Source organism: Gymnogyps californianus, chromosome 10, assembly GCF_018139145.2.
Source record: "Gymnogyps californianus isolate 813 chromosome 10, ASM1813914v2, whole genome shotgun sequence".
NCBI classification, from domain to species: domain Eukaryota; kingdom Metazoa; phylum Chordata; class Aves; order Accipitriformes; family Cathartidae; genus Gymnogyps; species Gymnogyps californianus.
Genome location: NC_059480.1, coordinates 10,877,349 through 10,896,636, shown reverse-complemented (window position 1 = coordinate 10,896,636; position 19,288 = coordinate 10,877,349). Strand labels below are relative to the sequence as shown.

General features: G+C 39.5%; 1 protein-coding gene across 2 annotated transcripts in view; it reads left to right on the top strand.

The window, feature by feature from the left end:
• The window catches only part of COL4A4 (collagen type IV alpha 4 chain), an 80,745-nt gene that overhangs the window by 39,479 nt on the left and 21,978 nt on the right, over positions 1-19,288 (top strand). For both annotated transcript variants that reach the window (XM_050902204.1, XM_050902205.1), the window contains exons 19-34: positions 1,108-1,212; positions 1,815-1,979; positions 2,542-2,634; positions 2,972-3,135; positions 6,210-6,282; positions 7,585-7,691; positions 8,150-8,333; positions 9,098-9,166; positions 10,250-10,354; positions 10,872-11,090; positions 12,020-12,181; positions 12,841-13,011; positions 16,117-16,260; positions 16,948-17,055; positions 17,316-17,494; positions 18,655-18,718. In XM_050902204.1, the coding sequence (XP_050758161.1) occupies positions 1,108-1,212; positions 1,815-1,979; positions 2,542-2,634; positions 2,972-3,135; positions 6,210-6,282; positions 7,585-7,691; positions 8,150-8,333; positions 9,098-9,166; positions 10,250-10,354; positions 10,872-11,090; positions 12,020-12,181; positions 12,841-13,011; positions 16,117-16,260; positions 16,948-17,055; positions 17,316-17,494; positions 18,655-18,718 (2,112 nt within the window). The remainder of the gene's footprint in view (positions 1-1,107; positions 1,213-1,814; positions 1,980-2,541; positions 2,635-2,971; positions 3,136-6,209; positions 6,283-7,584; positions 7,692-8,149; positions 8,334-9,097; positions 9,167-10,249; positions 10,355-10,871; positions 11,091-12,019; positions 12,182-12,840; positions 13,012-16,116; positions 16,261-16,947; positions 17,056-17,315; positions 17,495-18,654; positions 18,719-19,288) is intronic.

The following is a 19,288-nucleotide window of genomic DNA, read 5'->3' as shown; positions in this document are numbered from 1 at the left end:
CATTGTAATTTAGAATTCCTATTTTCAGAATTGCCACAACATAGATTATAGACTACAATTAAACTTCCTATTGCGTAGCAGGGGTGAAATCCTGGAACTAGTAGTCCCAACAGAATACCTGTCAATCTTATTACCTTCCTGTCTAAACCTCAGGCTGAGTTTTTATGTCCCAGCTCCCTTTATCCCCATCTTTATCATCTAATTGGTGAAAAGGTGTGTGGAAGTTCTTGTTTCGTAGCAGGAGGCAGTGGGGAACAGCCAAGCCTGCTGCCTGGAAGGGATTTGCTTTAGCATCTCACACTTGGGGAGCCTGTATTGTAAGACTTTTAACAGAGAACTTACCATAAATTGTATTTCTAGTGCAGCAAACGCTGATTGTGAATGCAGAAGTAAGTTACAACACAACCTCAGTTCAGCAGAACCTCCCCATTAGATAGAGGCCTCATCCAAAAATCAATTAAATTTGTTTTCCATCGGCTTCTGTGTGTTTCCAGCCCATGCAACAAAAGACTTAACCCCGTGCTTAATATCTCAAGTAACATTTAATCATGTGCATGGTATGTAAGTGGATACATTCTTCAGAGAAAGAGGCCTTTAGCAGAATTGTTTGAGAACAGAACTACTATCAATATTTTGTTTTTCCAATTTAATGAAGCCCTTTATATCTGATTCAGGTTTTCTTTATCACTATTTAATTGCAATTTTAAAATTTATTCATTATAGCGATTTTGAAAATATGCTTTTTAATATATGGCCAAATGTGCATAACATGAGATTCACATTTGTTTTAAATGCTACATGTATTTATTTTGGGCAAACACTTCTCTCAGCATTCTGAAATATGTAGCACAAAGATACTACTACGGAGTGGTGAATAGTTAAAACTGTGCCCACGAAATGGGCAGGAATCCGTAGAAAAGTAACCAAATCCTCCCACCTTAAAATGAAATTGTTACACATTTTAAAATGTTTCATAAAGGCAAAAGAAGTTACCGTATTTTACTTTTGTGTAATTCCCAAATTATAATTTTGGTTACAGTTTAATTTAGATTTAAGCTGTCAGTTGCATAAGGTGTTCAATTCACGTGTTTTTATAATTCTGTGTAGGTCCACAGGGAGATCCTGGATTTCCGGGTCCTGCTGGTGATATGGGGTCAGTTGGACCAATTGGTCCTGCAGGCCTGCTAGGAAGACCAGGAGATGATGGAACAAGTAAGAGAAGTAGGGGATAAAATGTGAACTATATCCCAGTAGGAGAGAAAACAGCTAAAAGAAAGCTGTTCTTTGTTCTTGCTTGATGCAAGTCACCAACAGGAACGATTTGAGCTCTACAGAGGGTTGAATAAAAATATTAGCTCAGCACTGAGTGGCCAAAAAAGAACCAAAATGATCCAAACAGAACAGTTTCTAGGAATTACTAGAAAAGGAACAGAAGACAAAGCAGAATGCTACCATGCACTGTAAATCCATAGTATGCCTGTATCTGGAGTGCTGTGCTCAAAAATTCTATTCTCCATCTCAAAAAGATATAAAGGAAGGTGATGAGGATGACTTTGCTCTGTATAAGGAACTAGAATAACGGGGATGTCTGGAAAAGAGATAATGGGGTGGAGGAAAAGAAGCATTTGAAGGTCTAAAGCAGCAGCCTCTTTTCCTGGGAATCCTGGAAAACCTAAAGATTTAGATTTAAGTCTTTGTTATATAGAAGCTCTTCTTCAGGACAGTTCTGAATGGTCTGTAATTTCCTCCTTGATATCTTGTAGTAATCGTTACTATGAAACCGTATGGGCCATATACCATTATTTTCTTTATAGGTCTGCCTGGCCTGCCAGGAGTAAGTGGAGCACCAGGACCTCAAGGTTTTCAAGGTGACCCTGGTTTCCCTGGAACAGGTGAATCAATTCCAGGAAGACCTGGATTTCCTGGACCGCCAGGCCTACCAGGACAGCCAGGAAGACAAGGCTTACCTGGACTACCCAGTAGGTTCAACAGCAATTTATATGGTGATAATATCATTGTGCATATTAAAAGATTCATTGCTTTTGTTGGTCCTACAAAAAACATAGAGGTGAAAAGTGCATTTTGACAGATATATCAAACTTTATATGATGTAGAAAACATGTTTCTCCTATTAGTTGTCGATCAGTGAGATGTCAAGATTTTTGTAGTTTTCTGGGTAATTTAAACCCACAAAGTAACATATATGAAAAAGGTCCCTAAAAATATATCACCTGAAGTTAAAAAACCAGCAAGTTGGGGAAGAAACCCAAATCAGCATCCTTTAGTAAAGAAACAACAGTGGTAAGGTTCTACAGTGGAAAAAGGAAGAAGTAGTGGCAATGAAAAAACAATGTGTCAAAATCAACTCTAGCCAGACTGACTCTTGTAGTATGATCTATAAGCAACGACTTGTAAAGCATTTCATAAGATCTCTAGCTTTTCATGTGAGGACAACAAGATAAGGGAGCGGAGAACACGTGACCTATGCTGTGGAAACAGTCAACCTGATTTATACTAGCTGTACAATTTGTTTTTTCAAAGGTGTAATCTGTACTGACAGAGGGATCTCTGGAGAACCTGGAGCAAAAGGTCAGATAGGCCTTCCGGGAAGAAAAGGTGAAAAAGGAGAAAAGGGTAAGTATACCTGGATAGCAACAGTTTGAATATGAGACCTTTGCCAGATATGTCAGACCTAAATTTGCAAGAAGTTTATGGTAACTTGGAGGATAAGGCCCATCAAAGTGTGGAGTTAAATGGCTTGTTGGCATTGGGGCTTCTAAGTCAGTAGAGTCATGTCTGTGCAGCAGTTATTCAGCACTGTGAAAAGAGACTGATATGCTTCACTCCTTTGAAGGCCGTAAACAGATAAAATGTTCTGTGCTCTACTCACACAGCAAAGAAAAAGGGCAGTGTTACTTTTTGTGTATTAATTTTGCAACTGTTTCAATGTAATTTTGACACATTCACATAGGAAATCAAGGCCTCTGCTCATGTAGTGCTGGTCCTCCTGGTCCCCGTGGTATGCAAGGACCTCCAGGTACTCAAGGAAAGAAAGGACAAACGGGATACCCTGGAAGACGTGGAGAAAAGGGCGACCCAGGCTTATCTGGTGCAATGGGATCACCAGGGCTCCCTGTGAGTAGTTTTCATGAGCTTCAGTAAATAAATAACATCAAGTTACCACTTACACAAGAGGCATTTAAGCAGAGTGGTGGAGGAACTGCCCTGGAAAACTATCTGAAAGTTTTATCTACTTTTGCTTATTACAGTCTTGTTGGAGGATACATTTTATTAGCTTCTATCTGATTTCCCTTGCGGCAGTGGGCAGAGTTTTACTGAGGGACAGAATCCCATGCTGTGTTTGTGGAGTGGTCAGGAGGCTTAGGAAAGCTGGTGAACGTTCATCTTGTTTTGACTTGTTTTTACCTTTAGGTTTGCATACCCATTGTTTTTCTTGAAAACATTGTAGATGCACAAATTGCTCCACTGAAGATGATTTTTCAGTTATTTCAAAGGAAAGCATTTCCAACAAAACCTTATGAAGGCAAAGAATTGCATAATGTCAGCAGGTCAAGATGGATTTTATGTCAACATCCACTGGGGGGGGGCAGGGTCTAAAGAAAAAGGAACCCTTGATTTTATTGAGGCATTTAAAGTAATTTTCTTTATTCCTTTTTTAGAAATTAATTGAAAAGCTTAATTTATTTGATATGCTTCATTTATTTTATGAGGCGGTCCAAACATAATATAGAGTCTTTCATTCCCACAGAGTCTGAAAGGCATTGCTGTTTGTTTGTGTTTATCCCTTTACTGTTCCATATTACTTTATAATCTCCCATTTTCAGTTGCTATTCAGCCGAAGTTTGTTCTCCAAAAGGATCAGCCACTATAGTCAATGTCTTGTCTTTCTATGACATACATATTAGCAATGAAGCTGAAATAGAATAAAAATTTTGCCCTTGATTTAATAGTTCTTAGAAGGAAAACTTACTATAACCATCAAAATAAAGACTTCTCATTTGCTTGAATAGCTCACTTGCAATGTAACAATTTCATTTCAAGTTCCTCAAGAGCAGAAACTGAATGAACTTTTTGGTAGTAAAGATTCTGAGTACTAGAATCATTTGACAACAGCATACAATGTTCATTTTTTCCTAAGACCAGTTCATTCCAGTATTAACAAATCAGACATCCACTTTTTCATGGAAAAACCCTATAAAGATTTTTCATGGCAAGGTGGGGGGAAGAAAATAATTAAGAAATATTTAAAAGGTACCTTTAGGTCAGATGTGTATTTTTACTTTAATACTGGCTCTCAGCAGGATTAACAAACAAAATAAATTTGAGCTCAAGACCTATATGTTTCCTGGGTCAACAATTTATTGGGTGATGCTTGTTGCCTAACTCAGTAAAACTAGCTATTACTTTTGGAAACGGAGTTACTTTCTTTAATGTGCTTCATATAGTTTATCTTATTCCCCACAGTGAGCAATAATTCAAAACACCACTTAATCTAACTGCTTTAGGAACACATTATAAGATGATTTATTGGACTTGCTGTGATTTTGTTCCACTTGTTCTGGTCTGGCATGTGGACTGTACATCCAGGATGCTGCATACTAGAATGATGCCAAATAGAGGATTTTTTTGAATATACTTTCTCGTGTGTGAGAGCAATTTCTTTGAAAATGTAGGTGGATATACTTGGCTTTATGACTGTTCCATTGTGGGTTTTTTTGTTTGGGTTTTTTGAGGCTTTGTTTTGTTTTAATAGCAGAACTCTTTTTCACATAAGGAATTGCTTAAAAGTTTCCAGAACATTTTCTTTCAAAAGAAAAAAAACACCCAAAACAAAACCATTGTGAGACTGAAGGAAGGAGGTGGAGGGGCTCTGTCATTCTAGTTCCAATGATTTCATTACAAGCTTTACATTTGTTTTTATTTTTCTTTTCTTAAAATCTTATTACCCGAGTGGATTATGTGAGATTTCAATCTTTTTGTTATTTTTGAAAGTATGCTTTAGCCCTTGTGGTTCTGAAGTAAAGCTTGAAGCCTTGTCCTGAACACTTTGGTGTTCTTAGGTTACTTAAGTGAGAAACAAGGACAAAGTAATCAGTTTGGAAAGAAATAATTCACTTCAATACAGAAGTGCTTTGGTCTAATGGATTTCCTACATATATATTTTTTTTCCATTTTTCTGCTCTCTTTTCTTCCTAAATATCTCATTTCGCTTCTCAAACACTAATAACTGGTCACTGCCAGCTTGAAGATTTAGACATTTTAACAAATAGTCACTGCTAGTTTCAGATACACCACATTTTTCAGAAGTCTCCTGCATGTTTTACAATTGTCGTGATTTACAATCACTTTATAAATTATATTTTCTCCACCTATTTCTTAGTGAAAGGTTTTGAATAACAGAGGAAACTGGCTAAATAATACCCCAGTTTTTCAACCTTAGCGATCTTTAACTTCTGTGTAAATTTCACATGGTAAAATATATTTACCCACACGTACTGTTGCAAGATCAGACCCTCACCAATGATGATATGCAAACCGCACTCTGCTTGAGAACTGAGAGCACAAATCAGCAAAAAATATAGAAAAGTACTTCTTTGCCCCTCTAAACCCGTCAATTCATAGATTCTTCTGACAATACCAGGTGCCTAACTAGATGTAGATGAAATTTTTTATTGGCAGCTTTGTGGGCTTTCACTCAGCAAAAAAAGCGTCTCTTACCTACTGCCATGTTCACTTCTGGGAGGACAGCCTCATCCAGCAGTCACCGCGTTCCAGAGATTCCCTTCCTGTGTAGCCTCGGTGGATTGCGGGTTGAAGTCTGCAGTGGGACGAGTTTGTGAATCATTTGCATCTTAATATTCTTGCATTTACAGCCACAGCTGTATACGGCCGTGGAGCCAATTCTTCTAGCATTACAATTTCTTATTGTTGTGTATCTGTGCATTTGGCAGTGTCAGGCTGAAAAGGCCAGGTACCATTCACACACCTCTTTATAGATGTCAAAAGAGATAAGCATTTCTTTTTGGCATGTTGCTGTAATTGGTCTGGTTTGGGAATTTGGGTTTCCAATTGGTCATTGGGAAACAATGCAAGAACAAGAGATAGAGATCTAATTTTCCCCTCAATTCCCACATTGATTCCTTGCTGAACATAACTGACAACTTTTTTTTTTTTTTGTCAATGGTAAGGGGACACCTGGTTCTACTGGAGAACACGGTGAAAAAGGAGAGAAGGGTGATCCAGGAAGAGTTAGAATAAAAGGTAAACACATATTTTATCATTAGCCTTTTTGTTTCCTATACAATCCCTAGGCAATAGTGTAAGAAAACCATCTACTCTTTATTAAAGTCATTAGTTTAGTAAGTTACTGAAGCCTAGAGGTCACGTATATCCAAACTGCTTTCTTGGTACCATCTCGTTCATTTTCTTCTTGCTAAACACAAGATCACCACAGTGTTTTGTGGTTTTTACTCTATAGTTGAGCCATAAAACAGTTTTAGCAGCTTGTTATTAATGCTAACAAATGACTTTTTGTGTCATGTGATTAATAATCAGGGTCTCACAGAGGTCTGCATAGCAAAAACTAAGCAGAATACAATTATTGTGAAAGCATGAATAAATATTATTGTACAGAAGCCACCTCCTGAAGTGTCCTGTGCCAGTATCCCAGCTGTTACCTCAGCTTAAACCACCAACATCCTTCTTGGGAAAAACTCAAAGTCTCAATGGCTATTCAGATTCCTGCTCCTATTTCTAAAAATTACTCTTGACCAGGCATTGAAGAGAAACAATAGGCCACCAGTTGCGCAACTGAAATTCTTGTAATTAAATAGATCAAAACCTCTCCACAGTTATGGTTATGATTTGCAAAAGCAAAAGAAACAGAGAACAACAAATTACAGCAATCTGATGGCAAACCTTAGTTAGAAATGCTAAACTATTTATTCAGACAAAAGATTGTCCATCTTATTGTTTGTGAAAAGTTAGCTTAGCTTTGTATGCCTGTGTTTGTTTACAGATGTTGGAGCAGGGCAAAACATTTGCCATTTATTTGCAAAGGATTTCTTGACACACCAAAATGAATCTTTAGATTAGAATAGTTTTATTGTCCTTTATGCAAAAATTACATTTTCATAAATATCAGTGCAAGAGAAATCTAGGGGTAAAAAAAGAAAAAATAAAAACCTTTTGGTTTGCATATTGATGCAAATATTCTGCATCATATGGCATTGCTATATCCTGATTTCACTGAAATCAAGAATAAAACTCTGACTGATTTCAATAGCAAAATATTTTTAGTCTGTATATAGCATGAACAAAAGCCACATTCTTGTGGTGCCTGTAAACACGTCTTTTACAGAGAGACCAAGTTGTTGCATGAGGTGTCCAACTACATACTGCCTTCCTAAGCCTCAAATACCTCATTAAGGAAATGTGAATTCAAGAGCTGGAAATTATCATACAGATATGATGAATGGTTACCCAGCATTTACCCGAGCAGAAATAAAAAAACCCAAAACTTACTGCAAATATTGTACTTCATTTTTTTCAAATTGTTTTAAGGAATAAAAGGTGAAAGAGGTCCTGCTGGGGTTCTAGGATTTCCAGGCCAAAGAGGTAATGATGGCAGAGATGGGGAACTAGGATTGCCTGGGGAAAAAGGAGCTCAGGTACATTTGACTTTCTCAGAATTTTTTTCCATTTCAGTTAACATATTGTCTTATAAAAGGGCTAGCTACTTAATGAAAAGTACCATTTTATTCCAAATTCCTAGCAGATTAATCACTTTTATCATTTTATGTTAGCCTCGAACAAAGATCATAGTTTTTATCCATTGAAAAATCATTTCCTTGGAAGTGTTACTGTTTATTTTGGTATTCCTGAATATAATTTGTGCATATACTGTGTGCCAATATTATGGGATCAGGAAGAAAAAAAACCCACAAAACTCTACCCTTTGTTCCTATTGCCTTTGAATATTTAAAACTACTAATATCATCCATGTAGTCGCTTAATTGTGGAAGGGTGGTTTCTCCAGATAATTCTCTAACATGGCTTTTGATAATCAAAGAGAGGAAAGAAATTAGGTCTTGGTATTTCTTATCAACAATTTCTTTCTTTCTTTTAGGGTGATTCTGGAGTACCACTGCCGGGTGATAAAGGATTCCCTGGGGTCCCAGGACTTCCTGGGGTAAAAGGACAGATAGGATTGCCTGGTTTGGGGTTTCCTGGCCCTCCAGGAATCAGGGGTAGCCCTGGAGACTTTGGTGATACTGGTAATGTTGGGCCACCTGGTCCAAAGGGCCAGAAAGGTAATTCTGAATATTTACATTAAGAACCAAATAACAAAATACATGTTTGGTAGCATCCAGGACAGTTTCATATGTATTATATACAGTGTTATTCATTTGTAGTGAAAATCAATTTTGGCAAGCTCAGTGGTCATGTGAACTATGGCCACTGAAAGGTACAATACTGTCAGCATTTAGCAGCAGACACTAGTGAGAATATGAATTGCTAGGGGCCTTGAACCTGTAAAGTGCCACTTGCACGCTATCAGAGGACTAATTTTCTGGAGTGAAGAGTGTTCCTGAGTGTAAGGATTTGCAAGGCAATGCTTTTTTGCTGAAGGAGCAGGAAAATACAACTCATACTTAAGGCTTGGTCTGTTTTTTGGTTATAAAAAATCCCTACCAAAATAAAATCTACACTAATTATGAACCAGAAATGTACATAGAATTGAGATGAAAATATTGTTTCTTTCTTGCAACAGAGACTATTGTAAAGACAAATTTCTGTGACAAGTAAAAAAAAAAGAATCTTTGTCTTTACAGAATACAACTGTATTACAACAATTTGAATCATTACCAATATTCTGTACAAAATAAGTGTCAAGAAAAATATATTTTAAGATTCTTCATCAAACCTTAAGTAATATGGAAATAACAATGTGCATCAACAGTCTTTACCTTTGCACATCTAGTTGGTTAGTTCCACAGAAATATTACAGTAAATGTTCGGACTCCATTTATTCTAAAAATCAAATAAGCCAGTTTCTTTCTCCCTCTTGCTTCAGGTGAGACTGTCTGCATTACATTACCATACCCTGGAAATCCAGGTCCCCCAGGTTTTAAAGGTGTTCAAGGTATGTTTACAGATGGGAGAATTTTTAGTTTTAATTGAAATGGAGTTTTAAGTTGCTAATTAAAAAAAGAAGCTATCCTAAAAAGATACACTTTTCTAGTTTTTCAAGAGATACATGTCTCAAAATGTAGAACTCCAGATACACAGGAATATACTCATCTAATAGAATCAGGGGCCAGACAGCTGCAGTTTGCATGATCAAAAGGTGTGCAGGCTGCCTCCATAGAAATGACTAAATGAGAGTAGCTTGAAACTCTGTCCTGCCTCAATTAAAATGCATGAGTCAGTCTGTAAAATACGCAGACGGCTGGAGTCAGATAAGACCTAGAATGCGTACATCTGGATACCGGGAAAAAAAGGTGTGCGAGGCAAAGATATGCTGCAAGTCTGTAATTTCTAAAACTATATTGCTCATGGCAAGTTGCAGTTGAGCCCTAAAATCTGAATACTTATTACCATTACTTCAACATGTTGAACTTAATTTAAATTCAAAGGACTCATCCAGGAACTAGCAAAATGTTGCTTGTGATCACCTCCAAAACGTTTGAAATACCCCAGAAAATCCTGATCAGAACAAATGGAGATACTGGATTTTCAAGCTGCTTAATATGGTATTACACAGCTCCCTGACATCAGTATTGTGGGTGGTAGCTAAAATTTATACAGACATGAAAGAACAGGGATTAGTGTATTGACCTCATCTGCACCATTCCAGAAGCAGCGTATAGCGCAGGAGAATATAAGAATTTGAGTTGACACCTGTCATTCACTAGGTTAATATTGTTGATGTCCTGTGACATTAAAATGTTATAGGAGGTTTTGGCGTTTTTTTTTTCCTAATTTACTCCAGTGATTTGCAGTCTGCTGTTTATGGATTAGGGAACAAGTCCATTTAGAAAAACAGCAACCATGCATTTGGTTGTGAGTTGGGTGGTGGCTCTTGCCCAAAATGTTAGAAGCAGACGAAATCCACTTGTCTTCAAAGTACATGAATTTGCATGGGATAAAGATGCAAGACTGTTTCCTTAGATCACACATTTTAGAACTTTGTCAGTTTTTTTACATATTTTCTTTCTGTTTCCAGGACCAAAGGGTTTAAAAGGACTCCCCGGTCATCCTGGACCAAATGGCTTTGATGGGCAAAAAGGCCATCGAGGCAGGCCAGGAGTAGGAATCCCTGGGCCAGAAGGTGAATTGTGCTTTTCTTAATCCAGGAGACCTGCTGGTCAAGCTGTAATGCATACATGCAGGGTGAGGTAGCTACCATGGTAGAATAGAATAGGAAGCACATTTCAATGAAAGCCAATGGAAGAGGAATCTTTACCAGTTTCCCTTTCTTTCCTCCAGCATTGCAGGTGCTGCAATAACCTAAAGTTCAGTGTCCAGAGAGGAAATATTCTCAGAAAACTGAGAACAATTAGTGTCATTTTAGCAAAGGGATTGAACTGGACAAGAGCAACAGTACACAAGATAGATGCTGCCCCAAAGAAAACCACTGTCACTTCCCACAGGAATAATCCTCCTTCAATCCTCATGTATCATTAGCTGTAAATGAGAAACCTGAAATTTAATGTATGATGTTATTTTTCTTTGCAAAGTGATAATTTAATTCTGGTTAAATTTGCATTATAATATTCCACAGTTTTGGGAAAAAAACCCCAACTTCTGAATTATGCCCTATTTGAATTTAAAAATCATATCAACAGGCTTTCGAGGCGAAGCTGGTGATCCTGGTGATGAAGGTGAAAGAGGATCTACAGTTGATGGTAAAAATGGCCCTCCAGGTCCACCTGGCATAGATGGTCAGAAAGGTGTTCCAGGTGATACCACATATGGTCCTCCAGGAATCCCAGGCAACAGGGGACTGCCAGGACCCCCTGGTGCACAAGGAGCAAGGGGTGATCCAGGCATTCCTGGGCTTCGAGGTATGAGCCAGTTTTTATGAAGCATTTCCACGTGTTCAAAGGAGAAAATCTGAGCAAAGTTGGTCCTGATTCAGATAAAACTTTCTCTTACCTGGATTCATAATGGTGACTGTGAACGGTACACCCTATTTTTACATTTACATTTTTACAGTTAAGGTTGATCAGCCACTGAGTAGATCTGCACTGCAGGAAGGGGAAGATGCCTTTACCCAGTCCATGGAGTAACAGTGCAGCTTCCTGTTCTTACTTCTGTTACTTGCTGCCTAGTGACCATGTGTGCTTAGGGCCTCCTGCTCTGCCACACAGATAGTCCCTGCCTCAGATTGCTTACTCAAATCTGAAAAGACTGGCAGAAGGTGGGAGAACACTCAGGGAGAGAGGTAAATTTCTTTGCCCAGTTATACAATATAATCCTCAATATCTTGGGCACTACACTCCTCTCATTTCTGCAGGGGAGTTTTGCTGGTTGCTGCAGATGTCTCCTCAGTGCCACTTCCTTCCCACTTCATAGCAGATATTGCTGTTTCCTTTTATAGGTCTTCCTTTTGCCCAGCCCTAAGCAGACACACACACCCTTCTGTGCAGGGAACACCTATAGAACTGACCCCAGTGCTATGTAGCTGGTGCAGGCCAGTGAGCTCCTTCCATTCTGCTCCTATACATCAGAAGCTAGCTTTTTGTGCCATAAAGTCATCCTCGCCTATAGGTGAGAGTTGAATTCATATTTGTTCCTTAAAGAAAGCTCTCCACAACAGCCAATTCTAAATTGCAGAAAAGCATCCGTTTTCACAAACTATGCAAAAACTAGAGGATAAGTAAGATATTACAATAACTGAACATGTAAATTTCAAAATTGCAATTACAATTAGGGATTCTGAGGGATGGTGAGTAATGGAAGTAAGACATTTTACAATGTTTTTTGTTTCCAGGACAGCCTGGTACCCCAGGATTTCCAGGTGCCAAAGGTTTTAGAGGCCCAGAAGGTGATATAGGAGCACCAGGCTGTCCAGGCTTCCCTGGCCCACCATGTGACACAGGCTTACCAGGGCCACCAGGACTCAGAGGTGTCATGGGCCTGCCAGGACCTCAAGGTACACAACATCCATCAGGTTGCCTCACAGCTCTAAGCTTTGCGCATCTTTTCTAGCGGATTTAATCACATGATTTTTTTGTGGCTGGCATGACAAGTATTTCCATGGGGGCTGCTCATTGGTGGGGGTGTACGTTATGTTTTGCACATTTCCTTAAACTCAAGGAATGGATAGTGTGCATCTCAGATGTTTCCCAACTTTACTTCCCTTCCCATACTGTTCTTTAACTGGCCAAATCACAGTGTGTTCACTGTCAAGTAATAAACTGAAGAGTTATCTCTTATTCTGTTGTCCTGAGTAACTTAACTGAGCTCCTGTCATTACTGTGATACTTTTATCTTCCTTATTCTTAAGTGGAAGTGTTATTTAGGGAAAGCAAGGAGACATATATATCAAAAGTATTTACAAATTAGTAGGGATTTGTCACAGGGCACTTCTACTGATATGTCTCTCACTAAAGAAATACAAGAAAACAAAATTCCACGTGAAAAATCTAGGCAGAGCCAGGACTCCAGCATGGTAGCAAAGTTTCCAAGTTATTTTGCCATGTTTGATAATATTCAAATTTATATCAAAATCTATCACTTTCTACTTTTTAGATACAATTGCTCAACCCTTTTCTTGTATTTGCATATGTAGATTAAAGCTCTTTTTCTCAGGCTTACCAGGCTTTAAAGGTCAGAGGGGAGACAGGGGCCTAGCTGGGCCACCTGGAATCAAAGGTCTCAAAGGCTCTCCTGGTTCACGAGGTCCCCCAGGTCCTCCAGGCTCCCGAGGACTTCCTGGTCTTCCAGGCAATAAAGGACCACCTGGTTTCCCAGGACGAACAGGTATGTTAAACATCCTGCAAACCACCTCATCTATAACTTCTCTTGTAGAGGGAGCTATTTCTACTGCTGTTAAAGCTAGGAAGTACTTTGCACCCTCCTCCCTTTCCAGCTTCGAGAATTAAGACACTGCAGCAGGGTAGAGGCAATAACAATAGCATCCTTTGTTCTTTCTCTTATAATAAAAACAAAGGGATGGAAATAGTTCAATGCATCTTGGTGCATCCTGGTGCTTTAGTTGTTTTACAACACTGACATATTTCCGCGTATTATTTCCTGACTATTTGTAATAGGTTGTTGTTATAATATGCTATAATAAGAATAATGTACTTTTTATTACATCCAGACTATCTCCTTTACTGAAGCAGTCTGTGATTGTATGCTGATGAGTATTTGATTCTTGGAGAAGTAAGGAGGGGGGTCAGCAAAACTGCTACCTTGGACTTCCGGAGGGCAGACTTCAGCCTGTTTAGGACACTGGTTGATGGAGTCCCTTGGGAGGCAGTCCTGAAGGGCAAAGGAGTCCAGGAAGGCTGGACATTCTTCAAGAAGGAGATCCTAAAGGCGCAGGAGGAGGCTGTCCCCATGCGCCGAAAGACGAGCCAGTGGGGAAGACGACCAGCCTGGCTGAACAGAGAGCTTTGGCTGGAACTCAGGAAAAAAAGGAGAGTTTATGACCTTTGGAAGAAGGGGCAGGCAACTCAGGAGGACTACAAGGATGTCGTGAGGTTATGCAGGGAGAAAATTAGAAGGGCCAAAGCCCAACTAGAACTTAATCTGGCTATTGCCATAAAAGACAATAAAAAAAATGTTTCTATAAATACATTAGCAACAAAAGGAGGGCTAAGGAGAATCTCCATCCTTTATTGGATGCGGGGGGAAACATAGTGACAAAGGATGAGGAAAAGGCTGAGGTACTCAATGCCTTCTTTGCCTCAGTCTTTAACAGTAAGACCAGTTGTTCTTCGGGTACCCAGCCCCCTGAGCTGAAAGACAGGGATGGGGAGCAGAATGAAGCCCCCATAACCCAAGGGGAAACGGTTAGTGACCTGCTACAGCACTTAGGCACACACAAGTGTATGGGGCCGGATGGGATCCACCCAAGGGTACTGAGGGAGCTGGCAGAAGTGCTCACCAAGCCACTTTCAATCATTTATCACCAGTCCTGGCTAACCAGGGAGGTCCCAGTTGATTGGAAGTTAGCAAATGTGACGCCCATCTACAAGAAGGGCTGGAAGGAGGTTCTGGGGAACTACAGGCCTGTCAGTGTGACCTCAGTGCCAGGGAAGGTTATGGAGCAGATCATCTTGAGTGCCATCATGCGGCACGTACAGGACAACTAGGCAATCAGGCCCAGTCAGCATGGGTTTGTGAAAGGCAGGTCCTGCTTGACTAAGCTGATCTCCTTCTATGACAAGGTGACCTGCTTAGTGGATGATGGAAAGGCTGTGGATATTGTCTGCCTAGACTTTAGTAACGCCTTTAACACCATTTCCCACAGCATTCTGCTAGAGAAGCTGACTGCTCATGGCTTGCACGGGTGTACTGTTCGCTGGGTAAAAATCTGGCTGGATGGCAGGGCCCAAAGAGTTGTGGTGAATGGAGTTAAATCCAGTTGGCGGCCAGTCACAAGTGGTGTTCCCCAGGGCTCAGTATTGGGGCCAGTTCTGTTTAATATCTTTATCAATGATCTGGACGAGGGGATCGAGTGCACCCTCAGTAAGTTTGCAGACAACACCAAGTTGGGCAGGAGTGTTGATCTGCTTGAGGGAAGGAAGGCTCTACAGAGGGATCTGGACAGGCTGGATCAATGGGCCGAGGCCAGTTGTATGAGGTTCAACAAAGCTATTGTCAGGTCTTGCACTTGGGTCACAACCACCCCATGCAACGCTACAGGCTGGGGGAAGAGTAGCTGGAAAGCTGCCTGGTGGAAAACGACCTGGGGATGTTGGTCGACAGCCAGCTGAATATGAGCCAGCAGTGTGCCCAGCTGGCCAAGGCGGCCAACAGCATCCTGGCTTGTATGAGAAATAGTGTGGCCAGCAGGATGAGGGATGTGATTGTCCCCTTGTACTCAGCACTGGTGAGGCTGCACCTCGAATACTGTGTTTAGTTTTGGGCCCCTCACTACAAGAAAGACATTGAGGTGCTGGAGCATGTCCAAAGAAGGGCAATGAAGCTGGTGAAGGGTCTAGAGTACAAGTCTTATGAGGAGCGGCTGAGGGAACTGGGGTTGTTTAGCCTGGAGAAAAGGAGGATCAGGGGAGACCTTATTGCTCTCTACAGCTACCTGAAAGGAGGTTGTAGCGAGGAGGGTGTTGTTCTCTTCTCCCAAGTAACAAGCGATACGACAAGAGGAAATGGCCTCAAGTTGCACCAGGGGAAGTTTAGATTGGATATGAGGAAAAATTTCTTCACCAAAAGGGTTGTCAAGCACTGGAACAGGCTGCCCAGGGAAGTGGTTGAGTCACCATCCCTGGAGGTATTTAAAAGACTTGTAGATGTGGTGCTTAGGGACATGGTTTAGTGGTGGACTTGGCAGTGCTAGGTTAACAGTTGGACTTGATGATCTTAAAGGTCTTTTCCAACCTAAACAATTCTATTCTATGATTCTATGATTAAGTGGAGAAATAGCTTCACATTATGTCTAATACTTTTAAAGAAGTGTGACCTTGGTCCCAAATCATTCATCACTGCCTAATAGGCAAAAGTTCTGAGTAACTATAGCAAAATCCTATTTTCCTCTGTCTGTCATCTGGACAGTAGAAGTCGTGAATTCCAGTAGCCACATGCAAAATCTGGTGGTGTCTTCAGCTATGCATTGTATTTAAGATGTGTTGAAGATAACTGCTTTAGCAGTTAAGTGTAGCCTAAGTCTCCAGGGGGTGGCAGGAGGGAGGGGGAAGATGTTTGCTTCAAGGCAATCTGGATATCAAGACAAGTTTGATCTTGGCATGAAGCCATGCTCCAACTATTGGTTCTCTAGCTTTGCTGATTTCCTAAGAAGTCCTTCTAAGCTTCCTGCCTTTTGCTTTATACTCTTCCTTAGAATATGACAGCAACAGCATAGCAGACTGAATATGTAAATAAAGCATTTAATATTACCAGGAAGCAAAGGGATTCAGGGACCTCAAGGATTCCCAGGACTCCCAGGAACACAAGGCCCAATGGGAATCTCCGGTGTAAAAGGTGAAGAAGGAAAAATGGGTCCACCTGGGCCTAGTGGAGAATGTGGAGACATGGGAATAAAAGGTTTGTAAAAATCCGCTTCACTCTGTAGTTATGTTACTGCTATGTTTAGTTTTGGTACTACTATGTTAGGAATATATTTACTTTTTCTTCTTGTTATAAGGGTATATTCACTTCTATTTTCAGAGGTACTAAACACTAAATCTGGTTCTCGCTTACAAATGCATAATGAAAAATAACTACAGAAAAATTAATTCCACTCAGATCAATAGGTGCATTTACCACTAAATCAAACAGAGTAAGATCACTGATTCAAACAAACCTTGAATTTTGTCCTGTACGCATCTGAAACTTTAGATTTTTCAAGTTTTCTATCATATTGTCTGTGTTCTTCAATCTATATAAAACATACAGGAAATAATCTCTCTAAATATTAATATAGGAAAGAGAATAACCATCCCCAGGGTGCAGTCACAGACAGTACACTGTGGAGTGGACAATACAATTGCCATCTTTCATATTCCAGACAAGCAGGGAATAATTCTGATTTAACATCACCTGGGTTACTACTGAATTAACTAAAAAGCAAGAGAAGGATAATAAATTCTGTTAGCAGTGAGCCTGCTGAAACAACTGAGAACTGCATTAGTATTTGAAGGCTTTCTCTGTTAGGGAAATCTTCACTAAAATTAATTTTCAGGACATGTCACTCATGAGGATTTACTTACATTCCGTATGTTTGGTTCAAAGGTGAAAGAGGGCCTCCAGGAGACAGTGGCTTCGTTAACATCCGTCTTGAGAAAGGACAAAAGGGGGAACCAGGGTTTCCTGGTGAGAACGGATTTAGAGGTGAAAGAGGTAAGTTCATAAAATAAAGCCCTGCATACACACGCATTGATCTGATATAAATCACTGGTGTTTTTCACAGGTTTGGACTTGTAGCTGCAGTAAAATCCAGCAACCTTATTGTGTTTATAGATTCTTAAACTAGCAGGCTAGTTTCTTTGGACAATTACTAAGGCAATACACAAAGTGTGAAAGCATAGCCATATTCAAAGTAAGTGTCAAATAATGGCTTGACTATATTGGTCATTATCTTGTTCTGCAATTAACTTCAGGTGAAAAAGGCAATACTGGTTTCAGAGGTACCCCAGGATTTCCAGGGAAGAATGGTGTCCCAGGACTGCCAGGTGACCATGGTGACACTGGACTGATGGGGTTTCCAGGATCACGAGGTTTCCCAGGACCAAAGGGCTTTAAAGGAATTACGGGTTTTCAAGGACAACCAGGTGACGAGGTAAACAAAGTGGTAGTGAAATGTCCTGGACTTTGCAGTTATCTCCTGCCTCCCAGAAATATGATGAAGGGTACTTCTATTGTACTTACCCATTAGATGTTCCTCCTGAGAAGAGACTGTCAGTATAATACGAGAGGTAAATTCCTTAATGCAACACTTCCATGCTTTGATTACATTTTAGCAGGAACTGTAGTCACAGTCAAAGGGCCTCTCCCCTCTCTCCTAGCTGCATGTTGTGATTTTGTTATATTGCCACTTGGTGGAAGTCCAGGCTACACTGCACTAATTAGGGGGGCAAAAAATGGATGCACAATCAAGTCTTTAATATTATTCCTAACAACAGATTGACAAATCACTTACTGCAGAGATCATAATGTAGCAGCAGCACAAGAATGAAATTAATATATAGCTGCTTCTTCATATCTTGCTGTACGGAGCAGCCAAGACAATAGGCAAGACAAACCAAGTCTTCTGTGCCGATACTGACAACTTGCACCAAACAGAACCCGGGCAAGCAATATTGCTCAAGAACAAATATACAAAACCACACATATATCACATATGGATATAAGGTAAAATTCTTCACTGGCTTGTATGCTAGGTAGACAGGCAGTGAGATTACATGAAGCATAAAGCATAGTTGGTTTTTTTGGTAAAGGGACATATCTTTGCTTAGCTTGTCTTTTATTATATTTCTTCGAAGAGATAATCTGTGTTTTGCTGATTATAGGTCATTATTCAAAAGGAAAAATGGGGAAATCTTTACATTTTTACTGTTACACCACAACATATTTCTGGTTAACGTTTATAGTAAATTTTGGGTAACATACAACAATATTTGGTACATTTTTATGGTACCTTTTAAATCAAATTACTCAAGCCATCTGTGGGGAATTTAAGCTGTTCAAGCCAAGAGTTAGCATAAACTATAAAAGCACAAATTCAAAATGATTAGCAAGTCTAATCTACAGTTCTTGGAAGTGTTAGTGGTCAGTGTTATATGTGTAACAAAGACAGCATGCTTTTCTGTTGAGCTTAAGATACAGTTTTCCTATTCATATTGATTGCTGGTCTGTGTAAGAGAACCAAATGCTTTTATAGATCATTCCTGCTACACATACCATATGTCAAACATTTCTATTTTGTTTTAAAAAAATCAGGGTGACATTGGCTTACCAGGAATCCCTGGAAATCCAGGACTGACTGGCCCAAAAGGATCTAAAGGTAATGAGTTTATAGAGACATGCGTTTGAAAAGAGCAATATTGTTAGGATTTATATGCTCTGATAGATGGCGAGTACTCGCTAGAAAAGGGAAAGCAGGAAAAAAGTGAAAATAATTAAAACATGAGTGTCATTAGAAACAAGTCTGACTTACCTGAAGGCAAAATTTGCATTTCAGTATATTCTTTAACAGTTTGTTCCTTTTAAAGTAGGTCTTACAATTTAGACGATAAATTTGTGTCAAATTTCACAGAGTTTAAAAATTCCATCACACACATGTAAAAATCTTATGGATCTGTAAAATTTGTCAAATCAAATAAGAGAAAATGCAATCATTTATGGTATCATGGTATGGTATTATACAGCTATGTAGAATTTTTAAAATATTCCAACATGATTTATAATTTCTTTTATACAACTTATTTTGCAGTGTTTTCCAGGCTATGATTTTTTAATTCTTGAAACTTCTGAAAGTGTAGTGTAACAAATCATGCAGAGTTCATAACCATGCACGCAACATTATTCTGTTGAAAAGATGAAGTTTTGCATATTGTTTTTTGCATAGGTAGAG